This window comes from Bos taurus, chromosome 13 (assembly GCF_002263795.3).
Source record: "Bos taurus isolate L1 Dominette 01449 registration number 42190680 breed Hereford chromosome 13, ARS-UCD2.0, whole genome shotgun sequence".
Taxonomy (NCBI): Eukaryota; Metazoa; Chordata; class Mammalia; order Artiodactyla; family Bovidae; genus Bos; species Bos taurus.
The window spans coordinates 9,233,285-9,252,018 of NC_037340.1; the positions used below are offsets into that span (position 1 = coordinate 9,233,285).

At 42.2% G+C, this 18,734-nt stretch overlaps 1 protein-coding gene across 3 annotated transcripts in view; it reads left to right on the plus strand.

The window, feature by feature from the left end:
* MACROD2 (mono-ADP ribosylhydrolase 2) overlaps window positions 1-18,734 on the plus strand; it is a 2,330,645-nt gene that overhangs the window by 1,680,692 nt on the left and 631,219 nt on the right. For all 3 annotated transcript variants that reach the window (XR_009496772.1, XM_025000233.2, NM_001105029.1), the window contains 1 exon segment: window positions 14,582-14,655. Coding sequence is in view for 1 of the 3 variants with exons in the window: in XM_025000233.2 (XP_024856001.1) it covers window positions 14,582-14,655 (74 nt within the window). In the remaining 2 variants the exon portion in view is untranslated.

Sequence of the window (18,734 nt, forward strand, 5' to 3'; positions counted from 1 at the left end):
TGGAGATCTCAAGAAAATTAGAGATACCAATGGAACATTTCATGCAAAGATGGGCTCAATAAAGGACAGAAATGGTATGGACCTAACAGAAGCAGAAGATATTAAGAAGAGGTGGTAAGAATACACAGAAGAACTGTACAAAAAAGATCTTCATGACCTAGATAACAATGATGGTGTGATCAGTCACCTAGAGCCAGATATCCTGGAATGTGAAGTCAAGTGGGTCTTAGGAAGCACCACTATGAACAAAGCTGGTGGAGGTGATGAAATTCCAGTTGAGCTATTTCAAATCCTAAAAGATGATGCTGTGAAAGTGCTGCACTCAATATGCCAGCAAATTTGGAAAACTCAGCAGTGGCCACAGGACTGGAAAAGATCAGGTTTCATTCCAATCCCAAAGAAAGACAATGCTAAAGAATGCTCAAACTACTGCACAATTGCACTCATCTCACATGCTAGTAAAGTAATGCTCAAAATTCTCCAAGCCAGGCTTCAACAGTACGTGAACCATGAACTTCCAGATGTTCAAGCTGGATTTAGAAAAGGCTGAGGAACCAGAGATCAAATTGCCAACATCTGCTGGATCATCAAAAAAGCAAGAGAGTTCTAGAAAAATATCAATGTCTGTTTTATTGACTATGCCAAAACCTTTGACTATGTGGACCACAACAAACTCTGGAAAATTCTTCAAGAGATGGGAATACCATAACACCTGACCTGCCTTTTGATAAAACCTGTATGCAGGTCAGGAAGCAACAGTTAGAACTGGACATGGAACAACAGACTGGTTCCAAATAGGGAAAGGAGTATGTCAAGGCTGTATATTGTCACCCTGCTTATTTAACTTATATGCAGAGTACATCATGAGAAACGCTGGGCTGGATGAAGCACAAGCTGCAATCAAGATTGCCACGAGAAATATCAATATCCTCAGATATGCAGATGACACCACCTTTACGGCAGAAAGCAAAGAGGAACTAAAGAGCCCCCTTGATGAAACGGAAAAAGAAGAGTGAAAAAGCTGGCTTAAAACTCAACATTCAAAAAACTAAGATCATGGCATCTGGTACCATCACTGCATGGCAAATAGATGGGAAAACAGTGGAAACAGTGACAGACTTTATTTTGGGGGGGCTCCAGAATCACTGTAGATAGTGACTACAGCTGTGAAATTAAAAGATGCTTACTCCTTGAAAGGAAAGTTATGACCAACCTAGACAACATATTAAAAAGCAGAGACATTCCTTTGCCAACAAAAGTCCATCTAGTCAAAGCTATGATTTTTCCAGTGGTCATGTTATGGATGTGAGAGTTGGACCATAAAGAAAGCTAAGTGCTGAAGAATTGATGCTTTTGAACTGTGGTGTTGGAGAAGACTCTTGAGAGTCCCTTGGACTGCAAGGAGATCCAACCAGTCCATCCTAAAGGAAATCAGTCCTGAATATTCATTGGAAGGACTGATGCTGAAACTCCAATACTTTGGCCACCTGATGTAAAGAACCTAGTAGAAAAGACCTCTAAAAAGACCTCAGAATAGACCCTGATGCTGGGAAAGATTGAAGGCGGGAGTAGAAGGGACGGAAAGAGGATGAGATCGTTGGATGGCATCACTGACTCAATGGACATGAGTTTTAGTAAACTCTAGGAGCTGGTGATGGACAGGGAGGCCTGGCTTACTGCAGCCCATGGGGTCTCAAAGAGTTGGACATGACTGAGCGACTGAACTGAAGTCATGTGCGTGGGATATTTAGCCAGCAGGCTCCAATACACAACACAGAATCAGTTCATTTCCTGATTGAACATGAAGGACTGATTGAATGTGGCAAGGGCTGATTTCCCTAGACCTCAGGTGGTGTAAAATCATGGCCGGGAGCCTCACAGGGCACTGGAGCAACCAATTATGCCCCAGGTTCTCACTGTTCATACTCCATGTTTTTGAGCACCTATTTTGCTTTGTCATTGAAGGTGGAGGGCTTCCCTGGTGGCTCAGTGGTAAAGAATCTGCCTGCTGATGCAGGAGGCACATGTTCAATCCCTGGGTCGGGATGATCCCTTGGAGAAGGAAATGGCAACCCACTCCAACATTCTTATCTGGAGAATTCCATGGACAGAGGAACCTGGTGGGCTACAGTGCATAGGGTCACAAATAGACATGACTTAGCGACTGAACAGCACAACTAAAGGTGGAAAAATGAGTAAGACAAGGGTTCTGCCTCTTGGAGCTTCTATTGCAATGGGATAGATGCAAGGTGACCAGTTGCATGGATCTGAGGTCATTTCAGATTTTGGGAAGGGCAGCAGAAATACCTGCAAGCCAAAGTGAGGAGTGTGGACTTTGGTCATAAGCGTGGAGAAAGCCACCCGGGGCTCCTAGCATGGACATGAGAGCACATGCTTTAAATTGGAAAGATCACTGCCCCCCAGGTCCATGTACCATACACACCACCAGTTCAGAAAGTAGACACTGAATTATCATCTCTCAGTTGATCCCAGGATCAGTCTTTTCTACTCAAATGTGATGTCCTCAACAAACTCCTTTGATTACCCTTTTTGGAAAAATCATCTTTTAAAAAATTTCATAAGAATTCTTTTCCAGGTGATTCTGTGAGATCTTTCATCTCCCTTCTCCAGAGACTTATTCAGGGTTAGTAGGAACAGCTTGCATAGAATAGAATTTGTTTCACGAGCCATTTCTCAGGTCATTATTATAATTCCTTAGGCAAAAGGTGATTTAAAAAACACTCTTAGAAATAAGACACCAGTGCTCATAAGTTTGAGAAGCTGATGAAGCTTGCATAGATGGTAACCTTGTGTCCCATAAAAATGCAGCTTATTCAGACCTACTTTGCAGAGCACAGACAACTTGAAAACTTCATGTTCCACAATTTTTTTTAAGGGAAAGCAAAAGTTACTCAAGTCTGAGGTGAATATAGTAGAATTTATGGGGTATTATTCACTATGCACACATGTCAAGTGAAATGAAAGAATGGGCGTGAGGAGATTAAGAAGTATAGAAATTTCCTTTCTTTATGACCAATTCTAGAGGTCGTGTGTGGAAAATCAATACTAAGCTGATACCAGTGAGGGGTAAGGCAGGGCCATGGGGAAAGGCATGATGTCACAGAAGTTCTGTTGTGAGCCAGTGAGCTTCAGATGTTCAGATTTTATTAATAACTGTGTCAAAAATTACAGTACCTACATGTTGAGGAATAACCAGCTTGTATATGGTCCCCAGGGGCTCCTTGGGCCCAAGTTATGCTCTTCAGTGAAGACAGTAAGTGCTAGACTGGGGGCTGCCACCTGAGAAAGAGGGCAGGGCATCAGAGGCCCAGGGCTCTCAGGTATGGTCCTCACAGGAGGCTCTGTACTTGGGCAACAAACTTTCTGACCACAGGGGCCTTCAGGCTGACTTCCTTCCTTTGGAATTTGAAACAGGCTTGCATCTGGACTGGAGTCTCTGAAGGAGAAGCACTGTGGTGATCATCCTTCTGCAGAGATGTGAGGCTGAACTGAATGCCAGGCACTGGGCTAGAGTGTGGATGGAGGGAGGGAAGTTGGTAGATCCAGGTCAGGGGGCAGAGGGGGAAGGCTGGTTCTGGCCGTGCCTCTGCTTGAGTTCCCCTATAGTCATTTTTTTTTTTTTTTCACTTCTGTAAAATGATAAAGATTGTATACATCTTGAAGGGAGTTTCGAGGGTTTGGAGCTGTATTAGCTGGAAGCCAGAGGTGGCAGGGCTTCTAAGAACAGGCTTCCACCCCATGCCCATCCATAGCCACGTGCGGTATCATTGCTTCCTCTTCAGACAGGTGCTGGTCCACATCACATTTATCATATTAGTGAGTGATTCTAAGTTCATTAAAGCTTGTACAACACAGACTGTACTTTGCATACCTCTTCATTGTATTCAGGATGTATCCAAATTAAACATCTTTGACCAGCTCCTCCCTCAATACACTGTCACTGTCCATTTAGAAGCCAACTCATCTTCTTTCTTCTCCCTTCTTTTCCTTGGGCTGTTGTGAAGATTACTTAGTATTGGCATGCATTTTACTTAGTGACTTGTACATAATAATTACTTGCTAAATGTTAACAACAGCAACAACAGCAGCAATTTTGCTATTTCAAGATTTCTATGTAGTGGGGCAGCCTCACATGCCAATGTGAACCTGGCTTATGACCTCTGAAAGTGAAGTGAAAGTTGCTCAGTCATGTCCAACTCTTTGCGACCCCATGGATGATACAGTCCATGGAATATCTCCAGGCCAGAATACTAGAGTGGGTAGACATTGCCTTCTCCAGGGGATCTTCCCAACCCAGGGATCAAATCCAGGTCTCCCACATTGCAAGTGGATTCTTTACCAGCTGAGCCACAGGGGCAGCCCTCTGCACCTCCCAACAGTAAAATATGATTGTGATTTCATGCTGATGACCAGCAGGCTCCCCAACTCTTTTCCCTTTGTCATTAACTTATAAAACATTCTCTATTGTGCATGTTCCCAAGATGACAACTAGAAAAGTTTAGAGAAAGAGCGCTCTCCAGATAAGACATAATACCTCACTTCCTCAAATTCGTGAACAGATGCTGGTGGCTGTCATAGTTTCCTTTCCCCCAAAAGCAGAGGTTAGGGTTGAGTTTGGAAGAGAGTTTCATGAATGGTAGTAGGGGAGAAAGACAAGGAGAGGGGGTCAGCTGATCATCTGAGATCAAAGAGGATCTTGCTGAGCATCTCTGCTGTGGACCATGGGAGCATCCACCCACTGGGCAGCATTCAGCGTGCGCCTCAGCCTTCTCCACCAGGGGGCGGGTGATCTGATGCGGGTCCACCCACTGGGCAGCATTCAGCGTGCCCCTCAGCCTTCTCCACCAGGGGGCGGGTGATCTGATGCGGGTACCCACTACCTCATTAATCATGACTGAAGGATGCTCCTGGTGCCTTTGATTCCCTGACACTCCAGACTTGCCCCATAGTGGGCAGTGAGAACCCACAGTTGAAAGGCAGCAGGTGCCGGTGGGTGTAAGTTGAGCCAGGGTGCGAGGATTACACATGCCACGGGGATGTATGTAGGGCATGGTCTGAGTCTTCCACAGTGATGCAACTGATTGATATGCCATATTGTATGTGTATATGTATGCAAATGGGCTTCCCCTGGTGGCTCTGCAGTGAAGAATCTGCCTGCAAGGCAGGCGATGTAGGAGACGCAGGTTCAATCCCTGGGTCAGGAAGATGCCCTGGAGCAGGGCATGGCTAGCTGTTCCAGTATTCTTGCCTGGAGAATCCCATGGCCTGAGGAGCCTGGTGGGCTACAGTCCGTAGGTTTGCAAAGAGTCGGATACGACTGAAGCAAATGAGCATGCATACGTATATGCAAATAACAAGCCTGCCGTATTATGTGTATACAGATGTATGACACAGCCTGCCTTGTCCTTTCAAGCAGCAGCTAAGACCACCCTGTTGAGGACGGGCTGCAGATGCCTCCCTCTTGCCTTCCAGGTGCCCTTTTGCTCTGCTGAGAGAAGCCAGCGACGCCCTCGTTAGCATGCTGCTGCCATGCTCACTGCAGTGACGGGGCCAGGGTCAGCCTTATTACTTCACCTGTTTTATCGCTTGTGAAACTCAGCCGTTAGCCAGAATTGTCTGAGTGGCTGCTCTGGCAGTTGCTTAACGGTGAGGTTCCTTCAGCTCATTTCTCTCAAGTAATTTGATTCCATCACGCTATCAGAATTGCTTTTTTTGGTTTGGAAAGAGGCCTGGGGGAGGGGGTTGATGGAAAGCTGTTTTGAGGTTAACAACAATCCTTGTCCTGTAAGTTTCCCCGTGTCCACCACACTCCCCATCTGCACGCTTCTACCTCTCTCGCCCACGCAGGGCAGGGGTGGATGTGTGTTCAGGAGGTTGGTGAAGTATGTTCTGAGCAAAACACAACCCAGCTCGAGTTGCATCTTCTTTTACCTGAGCTTGTAAAGTGTGTTGTTTCACTGTCTACTTAGTCCCCACACCAGAATTCGTGTGCTAAGACAGAAAAAGATTGTGGCTATCCTCTTCAAAAATCAAGCAAAGTATAATTTTACATTAAGTCAATGTTGAAAATCCCAGTTCAACTGATGTTAACATTTCAATAAGCCCAGTAATTCATGATTCCCCTCATTTAGGACAGATTTTCATCAATGCAGAAAATCCCGTATTTAATAACTGATATTTTTATTTTACTTGAGTTTGTGTGTAAATAGAAACATTAAAAGCAGCAGCATGCTTTCCTCATTAAAGACTTGATGGGGAGGGAGGATTTAAAAGTAGATGTGAATTTAATGGGCAGAGTTTGAGTTTGATTTTTTTTTTTAAACTATTGCTTCTTTTTTTTTTTTTTGGATATTTATGGCCATTTGGCCCCAACTGGGTGCTTACAGTCACCCTAAGGGCTGGTAAGTGTGGCAACCACTTTGTAAATAATATGCAATGGACATGGAGATTTATGATCCCATAAAGTTGTTAGTATTTTATCACAGCCTTGGGCCAAGTGCCTGGCTGGGTAGAGTTGATAATATGGATTAAATACCCTTTGAGGTGAAGGCCACTCCAGAAGAAATTGTGTAGCTAAAAAAAATGATTCAGTACACAAACTAGTTTTTACATTTATGAGGTTTGCCTGGGCATTGATCACTAGATGGTTTTCTTCTTACAACTGCTAGAGAGGCACGGGCAGTTAAAGCGCAGGTGATCGCTGGAAACTGGGCTGGAAGATGAGGGGAAATGCAGGCCCTGGGTGGACTATAAATGGTAGATGGGTTGAATATTTTAAAGCATGGATTAACTGTACTGGGTATTCTGTTCAATTTGATTTTTAACTCTTGCATGCTAAGAGCTTCTCAGAAATAATTGATTTAGGGCATTACTATCTGCCTCTGTATGATGTAGTAATCTATAGCTCCAAGCATACCTCACTGTGAGTTTAAAACAGAAGTTGATCCATTGCTTCTTCCTCAAAAACGGGCAGAGTATGTTATATTTATATTTATTTTGGTAGACTGTGCTGGATTTTCAATAGAAAATATTTGTTTTATAACAACAGGACAACTTTAATTTCTCCATAGGAACCTATAGACAAAGTAAAGATATTTGTGTGCTCAACTGTTTCCAGCTCTTTGCCACCTCATGAACTGATATTGGGAAATTATCAACAACAGCGATTTTTTTTTTTTTAAAGAAAGCTAGAGAGGAAAATTGTCAATGACAAGGTCAAAGCCAGATTCACTCCAATTATGTTGGAAACAATTAGGGTTTTCCACAATTCCAATAAACAGTGTCTTGGGTAGAGACTTCAATGACTCTTCGCTGCTCTTATCTTTTCTGCAGCTTGATGCAAAGAGAAAATATAAGGTAATAACTGAGTGAGAGAAAATGGCTAAAGTAGTATTTGATACTCCATGGAAGAAAAGCATTGCAAACTCAACTTGCTGTTTTGGTTTCCCCACTCTGTTGTTTCTCCCTTTTGTCTCCACTTTTCCCTCTTCTGTTCTGATGTTCTGTTGACAGAATTTGTCCCCTCATGGTTTAAGTACTCACTGCTTTGTAGAGAGAAAACAAGAGAGTCAGAAAGTGTGTCTGAGCTTCTAGCTATAAAAGGTATTGATTAGCCTAAAGCTGCCCTTAATGGCTTTAAATGTGGTCAAGAAAATATAATGAAGTACATCCTGGCATGTTAACTAACTAGAAAGATAACTACATTGTTTTAAACTTTAATGCATTTCTGTTGGGACTGCACATCAGTACAACCGCTTTGGAAACCTGGTAGCAGCTGCCAGTCCTACCATCTGGGGAATGAACCTCTGGACCCATAGCCCCAACTCCTGGGTACATTCTCAGCAGAAACAAGTGCTTTAGTTTTCAGCGTGGCATGCAAGAGAATGTTTATGGCAGCTTTATTCACAATAGCCCCAAACTGGAAACAATCCAATTATCCATCAATACTGGAATGGATAAGTTGTGGAATATTCATGCAGTGGAATGCAGCCCTCCAGTGAAAAAGAATGAGCTTCTGCTGCACGTGTGAATATAGCATGGCTATATGGATACATGGATAAATCAGGCAGGCATGATATTGAACAAAATACAGACAGTGCATATTGTCCATGTATATGAATTGTAAAAGCAACAAAGCTAATCTGTGATTAGCTGTTCATTCAGGGCATAGGTATTGACCTGAAGCAAGACAGTTTTCTGCAGTGTTGGAAATGTTTTATATCTTGAGGTGGTGAATAGTGTATATGTGTGTGTGTACATATATATATACACACACATGCATATATGTGTATGTGTGAAAAACTTTGCAAGCAATTTAAATACAAAAATAAATTTAAAAAATATTGTGTGAGTTGGCTTCACCATTGACAGCAAAAGTTAATTTTAATAACCCTAATGAATGAGGAACTAAGTAGCTTTGGAATGACGGAAGCATGTTCTGTGCACACCTGGACACACACACCACTCCCTGCATGCTTGGCCCTGAATTGCTAATGGTTTGCTCAGCCTCATTGACCCTCATACTTGGAAGAGACTTTGTATGTCATCTAATTCAATGATTCATCTGAAGCTTGTCTGCAGCCTTGCCTCTGGGTGGCCATTCTGCTTTTGTGAACAAAAGCCCCCTGGTGACCAGAATACCATTGAAACCTCCTGAGGCAGGCCTTACTGTCCTCAGGAGCCTGGGCACAAATCCGCCCTTGTCTCTTCCTTGGTCTTGCTTGTAACCCTTGGGGTCTTGCAGTTAAGTGGACAAAGGATTGTGTGGTTGCTATTTACCCAGAATATAGGATAATATTTATTTTGTTTACTTATGCTGCTGACAGCAAGTATGTTTTCAGGGATATTTGTCTGGATATTTTCCTCCCCTTTTAATTACAGCATAGCTTCCCACCTGGAGCTATATTTTCTCAAATGCAGTTTCTCAATAGTTTTCCCTCAGGGATGAAATAGGATAATGTGGATACATCATTTCTGCTTGGACATCTCATACCATACTCTTGAGCTAAGCGCTCTTGTTCCCCCAGTAATTAACCATTCCTGCTGTCGGTGCAAAAGTTCCTGAGTCCACATGTACTTATTGATCATTTTCTATGTGCCAGCAATGTTTTGGGGATACATGATAAGTAAAAACAGGTGTGGTAGCTTATCTCCTTAGGACGTTCACTCTATGAAGATTGTTAATCAAATATTTCCATAAATAAACATAAAATTGCAACTCCAGTGAGTGCTGCAAGGAAAAGGCACGTGGTCTTATGAAAGCATGAGGTGGGTAGTCGTCCATATCAGAGGAGCCTTCCCTGGTGGAGTGTTGGCTGAGCAGAGGGCAAATGTTAAAATGAGCTAGGAAAAGACAAGAATGCCATTTCTGGAAGAGGAAACAGCATGAACAAGGCCTCATGGCAGGAAGGTGAAAAGGAACATGCCACATTCAAAGACTAGAAAGAAGGTCAGTGTGGCTGGAATGAGAAAGCAGAGAGTAAAACAACATGAGACAGAGTCAGACCACTTAGGAGAGAAGTGTCAGCACGAATCTGGGGAGTGGTCTGAGGACAGAGCAGCCTTCAAAGGCTTGCAAAGGCTGTTCTTTGGAAAGTTGCTGAACATTCTAAAAAGAAGAGCTTTTGGGGAGATAGCTTTGGAATGGAAATATTACATCAGGGTCCAGAGTGTGATCTGGGGAGGAGGTAAGGTGGGGGTTGTCATCAGAAATGACCAGGTCAGGGAACTGGCAAACCAGGTGTTGAGTGAGTCATCATCTTGGATGTTAAAAGTGCCCAAGGTTATTACAAACCTGGAGGTGGAGATAAAAACTACAACTCAGTGCCAGAGGTTTGATGAATGTGGGAAAGTGACCAGGAGGTCACACATAGTTGAGAAGTAACCACAGTTGCCATGGTTCTAGGAGAACTTGTATAATTTCTCTGTGGGGAATTACATCTTCTAAAGTTAATGCTGATGGCCATTGCAACTGAGCGTGATTACAGAATTTATTAGCTTTATATAGCCCTATAATTTTACTATTTAAATACCTCTTGAACACATCAAAAAGTTGGAGGTTTTCATGGGAAGAGAATAGAGGTAAGACAAATCTAGAATGGCCCCTGGGGTGTATACTCAAGCTAAGGTGCTAAGGTTTATTCTGGAAGAGCCGGAGAGTCAGCCAAGGCTGCCATTGTTTTGAGTAAGGTGGTGGTAACTGTACTTTAGGAGAATCACCTGAAGGCGGTGTGCTGGATAGGCGAGAGAAGGGGAGATGACCAAGAGCACAGGTACAAGTCAACTGCAGTTGTTGGGGCGAGAGCGGATCAGACCTTCTGAGATCAATGGATGAGGAAGAACGGGGTGGTGTCAGATCTGCCAGAGGGACACTGTGGGACCAGGTTACCGGGGGGGGAAGCCGCTGACTCTGCAGCTGCTAAAAGAGAGGCGGAGCCTTGGGCAGAACCAGAAACTCAGGAAGGGGCTCCTCTTGTGGACGAATGCACGTTGCACTTTTGGTTACACATCATACATCCGGCTCTACAGCCCATCAGGGGAGGCACCTGGGTTATTACAAATGTAGGTTTCCAACTCAGGGGAGAGACGGACTGGAAAGCTCACTGTGGTTAACCCCTAACCACGTACGCCCATTCTGGCCACCTTGTTCTTCTTTGCAGCCCACTAAGACTCCTTCTGCCCCCTCACGTCACTTTCTCTCACCTTTTCCATCAATTCCTTGCTGCTTACACCCTATTCCCAAGGACAGTGTCCCCTCGGCTCCTGACATACAGCGCCCTCTCCCAAGTATTCTGTTGTTTTCCAGAAAGTAGCCCCTTCCTTACTCAGCTCTCATCCGTGTCCCTACATTCCTGAATGCCCTTGTTTGCTGGACTGTGATGGCCTCTTGTTATTTCCTCCCTCCCAGCTTTGGGATTTAAAGACAAGGACTGGTCAGGGTCTATCTATACAGATATATCCATAAGTACATATGTGTACATATATACCCTTTTCTAATTAAATAATGGGGTTCCCAGGTGGCACTAGTGGTAAAGAACATAAGAAAAGTGGGTTCAGTCTGTTTGTTTAGTGAATTAGCTAATGAACTGACAGGCTTTCCTCATTTTAAGAGTTTTATATTTTGAAGACTTCATTTAAGCAAAGTGAAACTATGTATAACAAAGCCATGATCCCAAATGTCATAAACGAATCTGCAAGTTTGAGAACGTGTGTACTTGTTTTTACACGGCAGGGTTCTCTCTCTCCTATGACAGTGACCAGGTGGAGCTTGGCACTGCTTTATTTTGGTCCCTTCCCTTTTATACTCTTTCACAAAGCATGTAGAGACTTAATTACAAAAGCAACACTTACTTTTGGAAGTGGGGACAAACAAGTCCTCTTTTATTTCTCTCTCACATTTTCTCTGAAAGTCCACTGAGATTTAAACCATTAGTATTTAAACCATTAGAACTCCTGGAATATATTCTTTCCAGTGGTGGTGGTCGGGGGCGGGGTTCAATCCCTGGTTGGGGAACTATGATCCCATATGCTGTGCAGTGTGGCCAAAAGATAGAAAAAAAGAAAATCCAGGAGTAGAATATACAAATCTGTAGAGACAAAGTAGATTAGTACTTGCCAGGAGCTGAGGGAGAGGTGAGATTGGGGAGAGTAATGAGTTAGAGCTTATTTTTTGGATGGTGAAAATATCCTGGGATTAGTGATGATGACTGCACAAGTTTGTGGACATCAAAACTGCTAAACTATATACTTTAAAACACTTCAAAGATTTTTTTTTTAAAATCCAGGAGGTAAAAGACACTGAAACATAAAAAATTAGTTAAAAACATTTAATACCAAAGAAGATGAAGACTGAGTGAAAGACTACAGACTTTTGTGACTAGGAAGCCAGTGGTGAGCTTGAGTTTTAATAGAAGAGTCACTCCCATCTCTCCTTTATTCCCCATAAATGAGTGACTTATAAGGTTTTCCCCTCACATTTATCTCTATTGGCAGAATGTCTGTGATTCTGTGAGTTCTTGAATGTGTTTGGTTCACATGCACTACAGGATGAGCTTTAGAAACTCTGACTCTGTGTGCTCATGCTCATTGATGTGTTACAAGTGCATCATTCTTCCTGCTCTTCTACAACCAAACCTGTACTATAAAATCAGGTCCTTTCATGTTGCCATTTCCAGTGGCTTTAAATGGAGCAGGCATGGCCTTCCTTGAATTTGTACAATATCTTTCAGTGGTTTGACTCTGTGACCAGTCTCTCACCCTGTCTTGTGCCAGCTCATTGATGGAGGGCTGCTGACTGTGTTACCCTGGGTCCACCACATTGCCGTCTCTGACCTGAATTTATTTGATTTGTCAGCTGAGGGTAACAGGCTTTAATATGACATCTTGAAAAGAAGAGAAGTGAAAGGCAAAGATATACCCATTTGAATGCAGAGTTCCAAACAATAGCAGGGAGAGATAAGAAAGCCTTCCTCAGTGATCAGTGCAAAGAAATAGAGGAAAACAATAGAATGGGAAAGACTAGACATCTCTTCAAGAAAATTAGAGATACCAAGGGAACATTTCATGCAAAGATGGGCTCAATAAAGGACAGAAATGGTATGCACCTAACAGAAGCAGAAGATATTAAGAAGAGGTGGCAAGAATACACAGAAGAACTGTACGAAAAAGATTTTCATGACCCAGATAATCACAATGGTGTGATCAGTTACCTAGAGCCAGATATCCTGGAATGTGAAGTCAAGTGGGCCTAAGGAAGCTTCACTACAAACAAAGCTAGTGGAGGTGATGGAATTCCAGTTGAGCTATTTCAAATCCTAAAAGTTGATGCTGTTATAGCACTGTACTCAATATGCCAGCACATTTGGAAAACTCAGCAGTGGCCACAGGCCTGGAAAAGGTCAGTTTTCATTCCAATCCCAAAGAAAGGCAATGCCAAAGAATGCTCAAACTACCGCACAATTGCACTCATCTCACACGCTAGCAGAGTAATGCTCAAAATTCTCCAAGCCAGGATTCAGCAATATGTGACCTGTGAACTTCCAGATGTTCAATCTGGTTTTAGAAAAGGCAGAGGAACCACAGATCAAATTGCCAACTTCAAAAGCAAGAGAAGTCCAGAAAAACATCTATTTCTGCTTTATTTACTATGCCAAAGCCTTTGACTGTGTGGATCACAATAAACTGTAGAAAATTCTGAAAGAGATGGTAGTACCAAACCACCTGACCTGCCTCTTGAGAAATCTATATGCAGGTCAAGAAGCAACAGTTAGAACTGGACATAGAACAACACACTGGTTACAAATAGGGAAAGGAGTATGTCAAGGCTGTACATTGTCACCCTGCTTATTTAACTTGTATGCAGAGTACATCCTGAGAAATGCTGGGCTGGATGAAGCACAAGCTGGAATCAAAACTGCCAGGAGAAATATCAGTAACTTCAGATATGCAGATGATACCACCCTTATGGCAGAAAGTGAAGAAGAACTAAAGAGCTTCTTGATGAAAGTGAAAGAGGAGAGTGAAAAAGTTGGCTTAAAGCTCAACATTCAGAAAACTAAGATCATGGCATCCGGTCCCATCATTTCATGGCAAATAGATGGGTAAACAATGGAAATAGTGGCCGACTTTATTTTCTGGGGCCCCCAAATCCCTGCAGATGGTGACTGTGGCCATAAAATTAAAAGGCACTTGCTCCTTGGAAGGAAAGTTATGACCAACCTAGACAGCATATTAAAAAGCAGAGACATTCGTTTGCCAACAAAGGTCCGTCTAGTCAAGGCTATGGTTTTTCCAGTAGTCATGTATGGATGTGAGAGTTGGGCTTTAAAGAAAGTTGAGTGCCAAAGAATTGATGCTTTTGAACTGTGGCATTGGAGGAGACTCTTGAGAGTCCCTTGGACTGCAAGGAGATCCAACCAGTCCATCCTAAAAGGAGGTCAGTCCTGGGTGTTCCCTGAAAGGACTGATGTTGAAGCTGAAACTCCAATACTTCGGCCACCTGATACGAAGAGCTGACTCATCTGAAAAGACCCTAATGCTGGGAAAGATTGAGGGCAGGAGGAGAAGGGGATGACAGAGGTTGAGTTGGTTGGATGGCATCACTGACTCAATGGACATGAGTTTGGGTAAGCTCTGGAAGTTCCTGATGGACAGGGAGACCTGGCGTGCTGTGGTCCATGGGGTCACATAGAGTCAGACACGACTGAGTAACCGAACTGAACTGTATGAGAAAATTATGTGAAAATGTTGTGAAAGCTGTTAAGCAATTGTAAATCTTTTTAATAGATAACCATACAACTGAAGAGACAATTAGTTCTCTATTGCCCTTTTTGCTCTAGATGGGTGTAGGACCAGTGCCCTTGTATATAGCATTGCAGACTTCATCTCCTGTGATGTGAAGTGTAGAGTGTGTAGACCACTTACTAAGGTCTGCCTTGCTCAGTACTAAATGGTTGGATTAAATGTTGACTAAATGAGGGAAAAACCCAGTATCCATCCATGACTGACTCCCTATCACCTTTGCCTTTTTAAAAAAATGTGTCTTCTTCTGCTTTTCACTTAGGTTTTCCAAACGAGCCTGCTGCAGTCATCGCCCTTAGCACCATTAAGGAATGGCTGGCCAAGAATCAGCACGAGGTAGGGGAACACAGTCAGTGAACATACAAGATGCTGTGATTTGATCCTCAGTTTTTAAAAGGCAGATACATTTATTCCATAAGTATCCAGTAGACCTAGTCACTGAGCCAAAGATGGGTGATTGATTATCTTTCTGTAATTATTGACTGAAGGCATGAAGTTGATTGGTTTTGGTGGTGAAGATGGGCAAAATGGTCAGATTTATTTAGCCATGATCTCACTTATGCTTCTTCAGAAAAAAATGGGTTTTTGCATAAAAGAACTGGGTGGGTTTCATTAAGATGAAGAATTCAGGGATTGTCTGGTTCTGTTTTCCTGAAGGAGTTACCTTTGTTAATAGGGGATTTCTGATGTTTGTTAATCTTTTTTCAGTAATCTAAGATCACTTTATATATAACCAATCTTTAAAGCAACCTCAGAGTGTGATATTGGAGTGGGTTTGACTGCACTAAATCATCATGATGGGGATTTTTTTAAATGAAACTGAATATTTCCATCATTGTACATCATGCCTATTATTCTACTTATTTAATAAGATCTTCGGGATATATGCAGTGATGTGTAAAAGAATTATTCAAGTAAACTAAGGAACACAATAAGTAAATATGCTATGGAGGCTTGGATTTTAGAAGTTCAATTATTAACATATAACAGCAAATAAGTATCAGACAACACACAATATTGTACATTTTTCTTATGATTTTGGTTTTGTCCTCATTTGCTCACATGAGTACTGTAAAGTATTTTGTTACATTTATGCTGGCCCATGAATTTAGCTTTCTCCTTTGGCAGGAAATAGATTATTTGGAAATGTCTGGGTATGGAAAGAGACTATGGGAGTTTCCTAATGAGAGCTCTTGGTGCTTTTGTGTATTTAAAGAAACAGCAGTGTCATTTTTGGTAATTACTGTGATTTCAGCATTTTTAAAACAAGTATGAACATTGTTGATCTCAAGTAGAAGACCACGTGGTCAGACATACCCATTTTGGTGCTTGCTTTTTCTTTTCCCTTTACTTTTAAAAGATGTACGTAGGACAACTTCAATTTCGAGGATAACTTTAATAACCTCAAAGATGCAGAGTAAAAATTAAACCAAAATAGCCAGTTTCCAAAACATTTATTTGACATGTATTATTTTCACAACAATCTTGCAGAACATATAGGGTCGGTATTGCTATCCTTTTCTTCATCTGGAATCAAATGGTTAAATGACAAACTCAAAACTTCAGCATCTCAGAGCCAAGAGTCTGACCTGCCTCTCCTGATGCTAAAAGCCATTCCTCCTTGGAATGCTGCTGAGGCTAGGAGAGATGTTCAGTTCTTTTGAAAGCTGGTAATCATCAATATATCTCTTGGTCATAGTGAAGACTCTTGGACCATCTGCTTGGCAAAAATATAGTGTTTCATGAAAACTGGTAAATGAGCTTGTGTATTGTTATGAATCCATTATTTCCAGTTAAGTAATAATCCAAGGACATTTCCCACACTGGAAATCCCCATGAGCCATCTTGGCACATGATGTGAATACACATAACTACACAAAACATAGGTAATGAGGAGGAACAAGCATGTTGGTCACGTCTATACCTCACTGACTTGTTTTTCTGATGGAGTCTCCCTACTTATACTATTCAGAGAGTTATTTTTTTTCAGATACTTGTTAGTTTAGCTTTCCCACCTAATGTGTAGTTTTTTTTGTTTTTTTTTTTTGCTCTGATCTCCTTACTAGCCTACAGTCTTTGAGTTCACTCTTTTGCTGTCTTATTCTTTCCATGCTCATGTCTTGGGTTCATTGTAGGGAATCTACATAATTTGGATTAAGAAACATAACTTAGTTATTGTCATTACAACTTTAAACATAGCCTATGCGAATGCTTTTTCAAGAGGCTCCCTACTTATATATGCATCAGCTAATTTAATTTCAACAAGTCAGGTTTTACCTAATAAATGAAATTATAAGTCACGGGACATAGATAAAAGCTATGCAAATGGATTATCTAGCAATATTTTGATGTATTTTTTGCTCTGTTGACAAACTAGGTTAAGGACTTTTTCAGTTGTCTCTTCATGGCAGTATTCTTTTGGCATCCTGATTGTTTAAGCTATTTATTCATTAATTCACTCTTTTGATAATTATATATTGACTCTCACTAAAAACTAGACACTTTTCTAATACTAGGGACATAATACTGAAAAACAATATTTTCTTATGATGTTCATAGTCTAGGAAAAGAGAAATCTAAATTAAACAAATAAATAGAATATCTCAAAGAGTACAAAGTAAAACCAAGTAATTGCATAGTGGATTCTCGGGGGATGTGGTTTTACAGAATGTAGAGATTGTTCTGAGGACACCACTTTGGGATGAAGATTTGGATGATGGGAAGGAATAAGCCAAGCCACACAAGAGGTCTTCAGGAAGGACATTCCACACAAAGGGAAGGCAAGAGGCAGACCCTGAGGGGAGAAAGTTTACTGTTTGCAAGAACAATAAAAGAGATAGTGTGGTGGAACAGAGAGAGAAAAGAATAGCAGGAGACAAGTTTGGACAGACAGTCAGGGGCCAGATGGGAGTGTTTTGGTTTCATGGAGAGACTTTGACTTTTATGCTAAGGCTTTTAATGGGAAATTGTTGCGGGTTTGGGACAAGGAGCAGCATGAGCAGATTCACCTTGAGAATGACCAAAGTCTGGTTGCTACTTGGAGGATGGACTTGAAAAATGTCCGAGTGCAAAAGGGAAGACTGATTAAGGGGGTCCTGCAGTAAATCCAGGCAAGAGACAAATGTTGCTGGGGACACAATGATGGTGGAAAAGGGGGCAAGGGCGTCAAGTTTAACATACATTTTTTTTTTCAGAACAGTTGATTTGATTCTGTCCTGTTACACAAATCACACATTCCCACATTGAGAGGCCTGACTGGTACACCTGGGCCCAGTGGTGGGACTGGGGAAAGCATGTTCCGTTCATCCACCATCAGCTTGCTTCCCTTGCCCACAGTTTAAGCTCTGAGGGTGCTGTTGTCACGACATATTTAAGGGGACTCGGGGACCTGGAGCCCAGCTGAACAAATATTAATAATGCAGTTGGCTCTGACTGCAGTGGCTCAAACGGAAGAGATGGAGCAGCACTTTCTTAAAAACAGGAAGGCGAATCCTCAAGAGGATATAATTAGGGCACATCGGTGACCCACCAGAACTAAGAAATATAATGACTTCTGACTGAGAAATTGAGAAAACAAAAGAGAGTATTCACTACTGAGAGTTGAATTATTGCTCTGGGAAGACCAGAGAGATGGATTATCTTAAACAAAGACCAGAAACACAAGGAAATGGAAATCAGGATGCAGAGATAAGGTGCGAGGCAGGGAGACCCAGAGATCAGACGTGACGTGGGCAATGAGGGGTGGAGATTACCCACTTGCATTTTCAGCTTAATCAAGAATTAAGAATTCACGAGTTCAGAAAATCAAGAGAAAAGCATGTCAGAGTTGGCTATAAAAAGTTGACAGCATGTGGCATGGTAACCTTTCCAGAAGCACCCATTCTTCTCAAGTAGAAACTTTCTTAAAGAGACAAGTGAGCAAAGCAAGGGGCCCTTATGGAAACAAGCGGTGGAAATGCGGCCCAGACGTCTGCCTTGGGGAGACTGCCCCGTGTTATCATCCGAAGCTTCGTGCATTCCTCATTTCTCACACCATCTAAAAATACTGTTCCTCGTGAATTAGTGATTTCCTCACTGCACAGCTCGGAAGTTCCCCTTTCCTATCTGGAAGTTAGGCTAAGTGGTGTTTCTACAGGGCCTGTTCTGTTGGTCCACCCTGGGGACTCATCTCCCCTCTGGGTACCAGTCTCCAGAGCAATGTCTATTGGTCAGTTTTTCCATAGGTAGCAGCAGAAGAATAAGATGTCTTTAACTTGTAAAAGCTACAAATGGCTTGATGTTGTGAGCTGTTTGCCCATTATGGAGGTCATGTTCAGTGATTTCAAATACCCCAAGGGAGTAACCATCCTACAGCTCAGAGGGCTTGTAGTTAAGGCTTCCAAGAAACCATCTTAGGCAGTAAGGCACCTAAGATG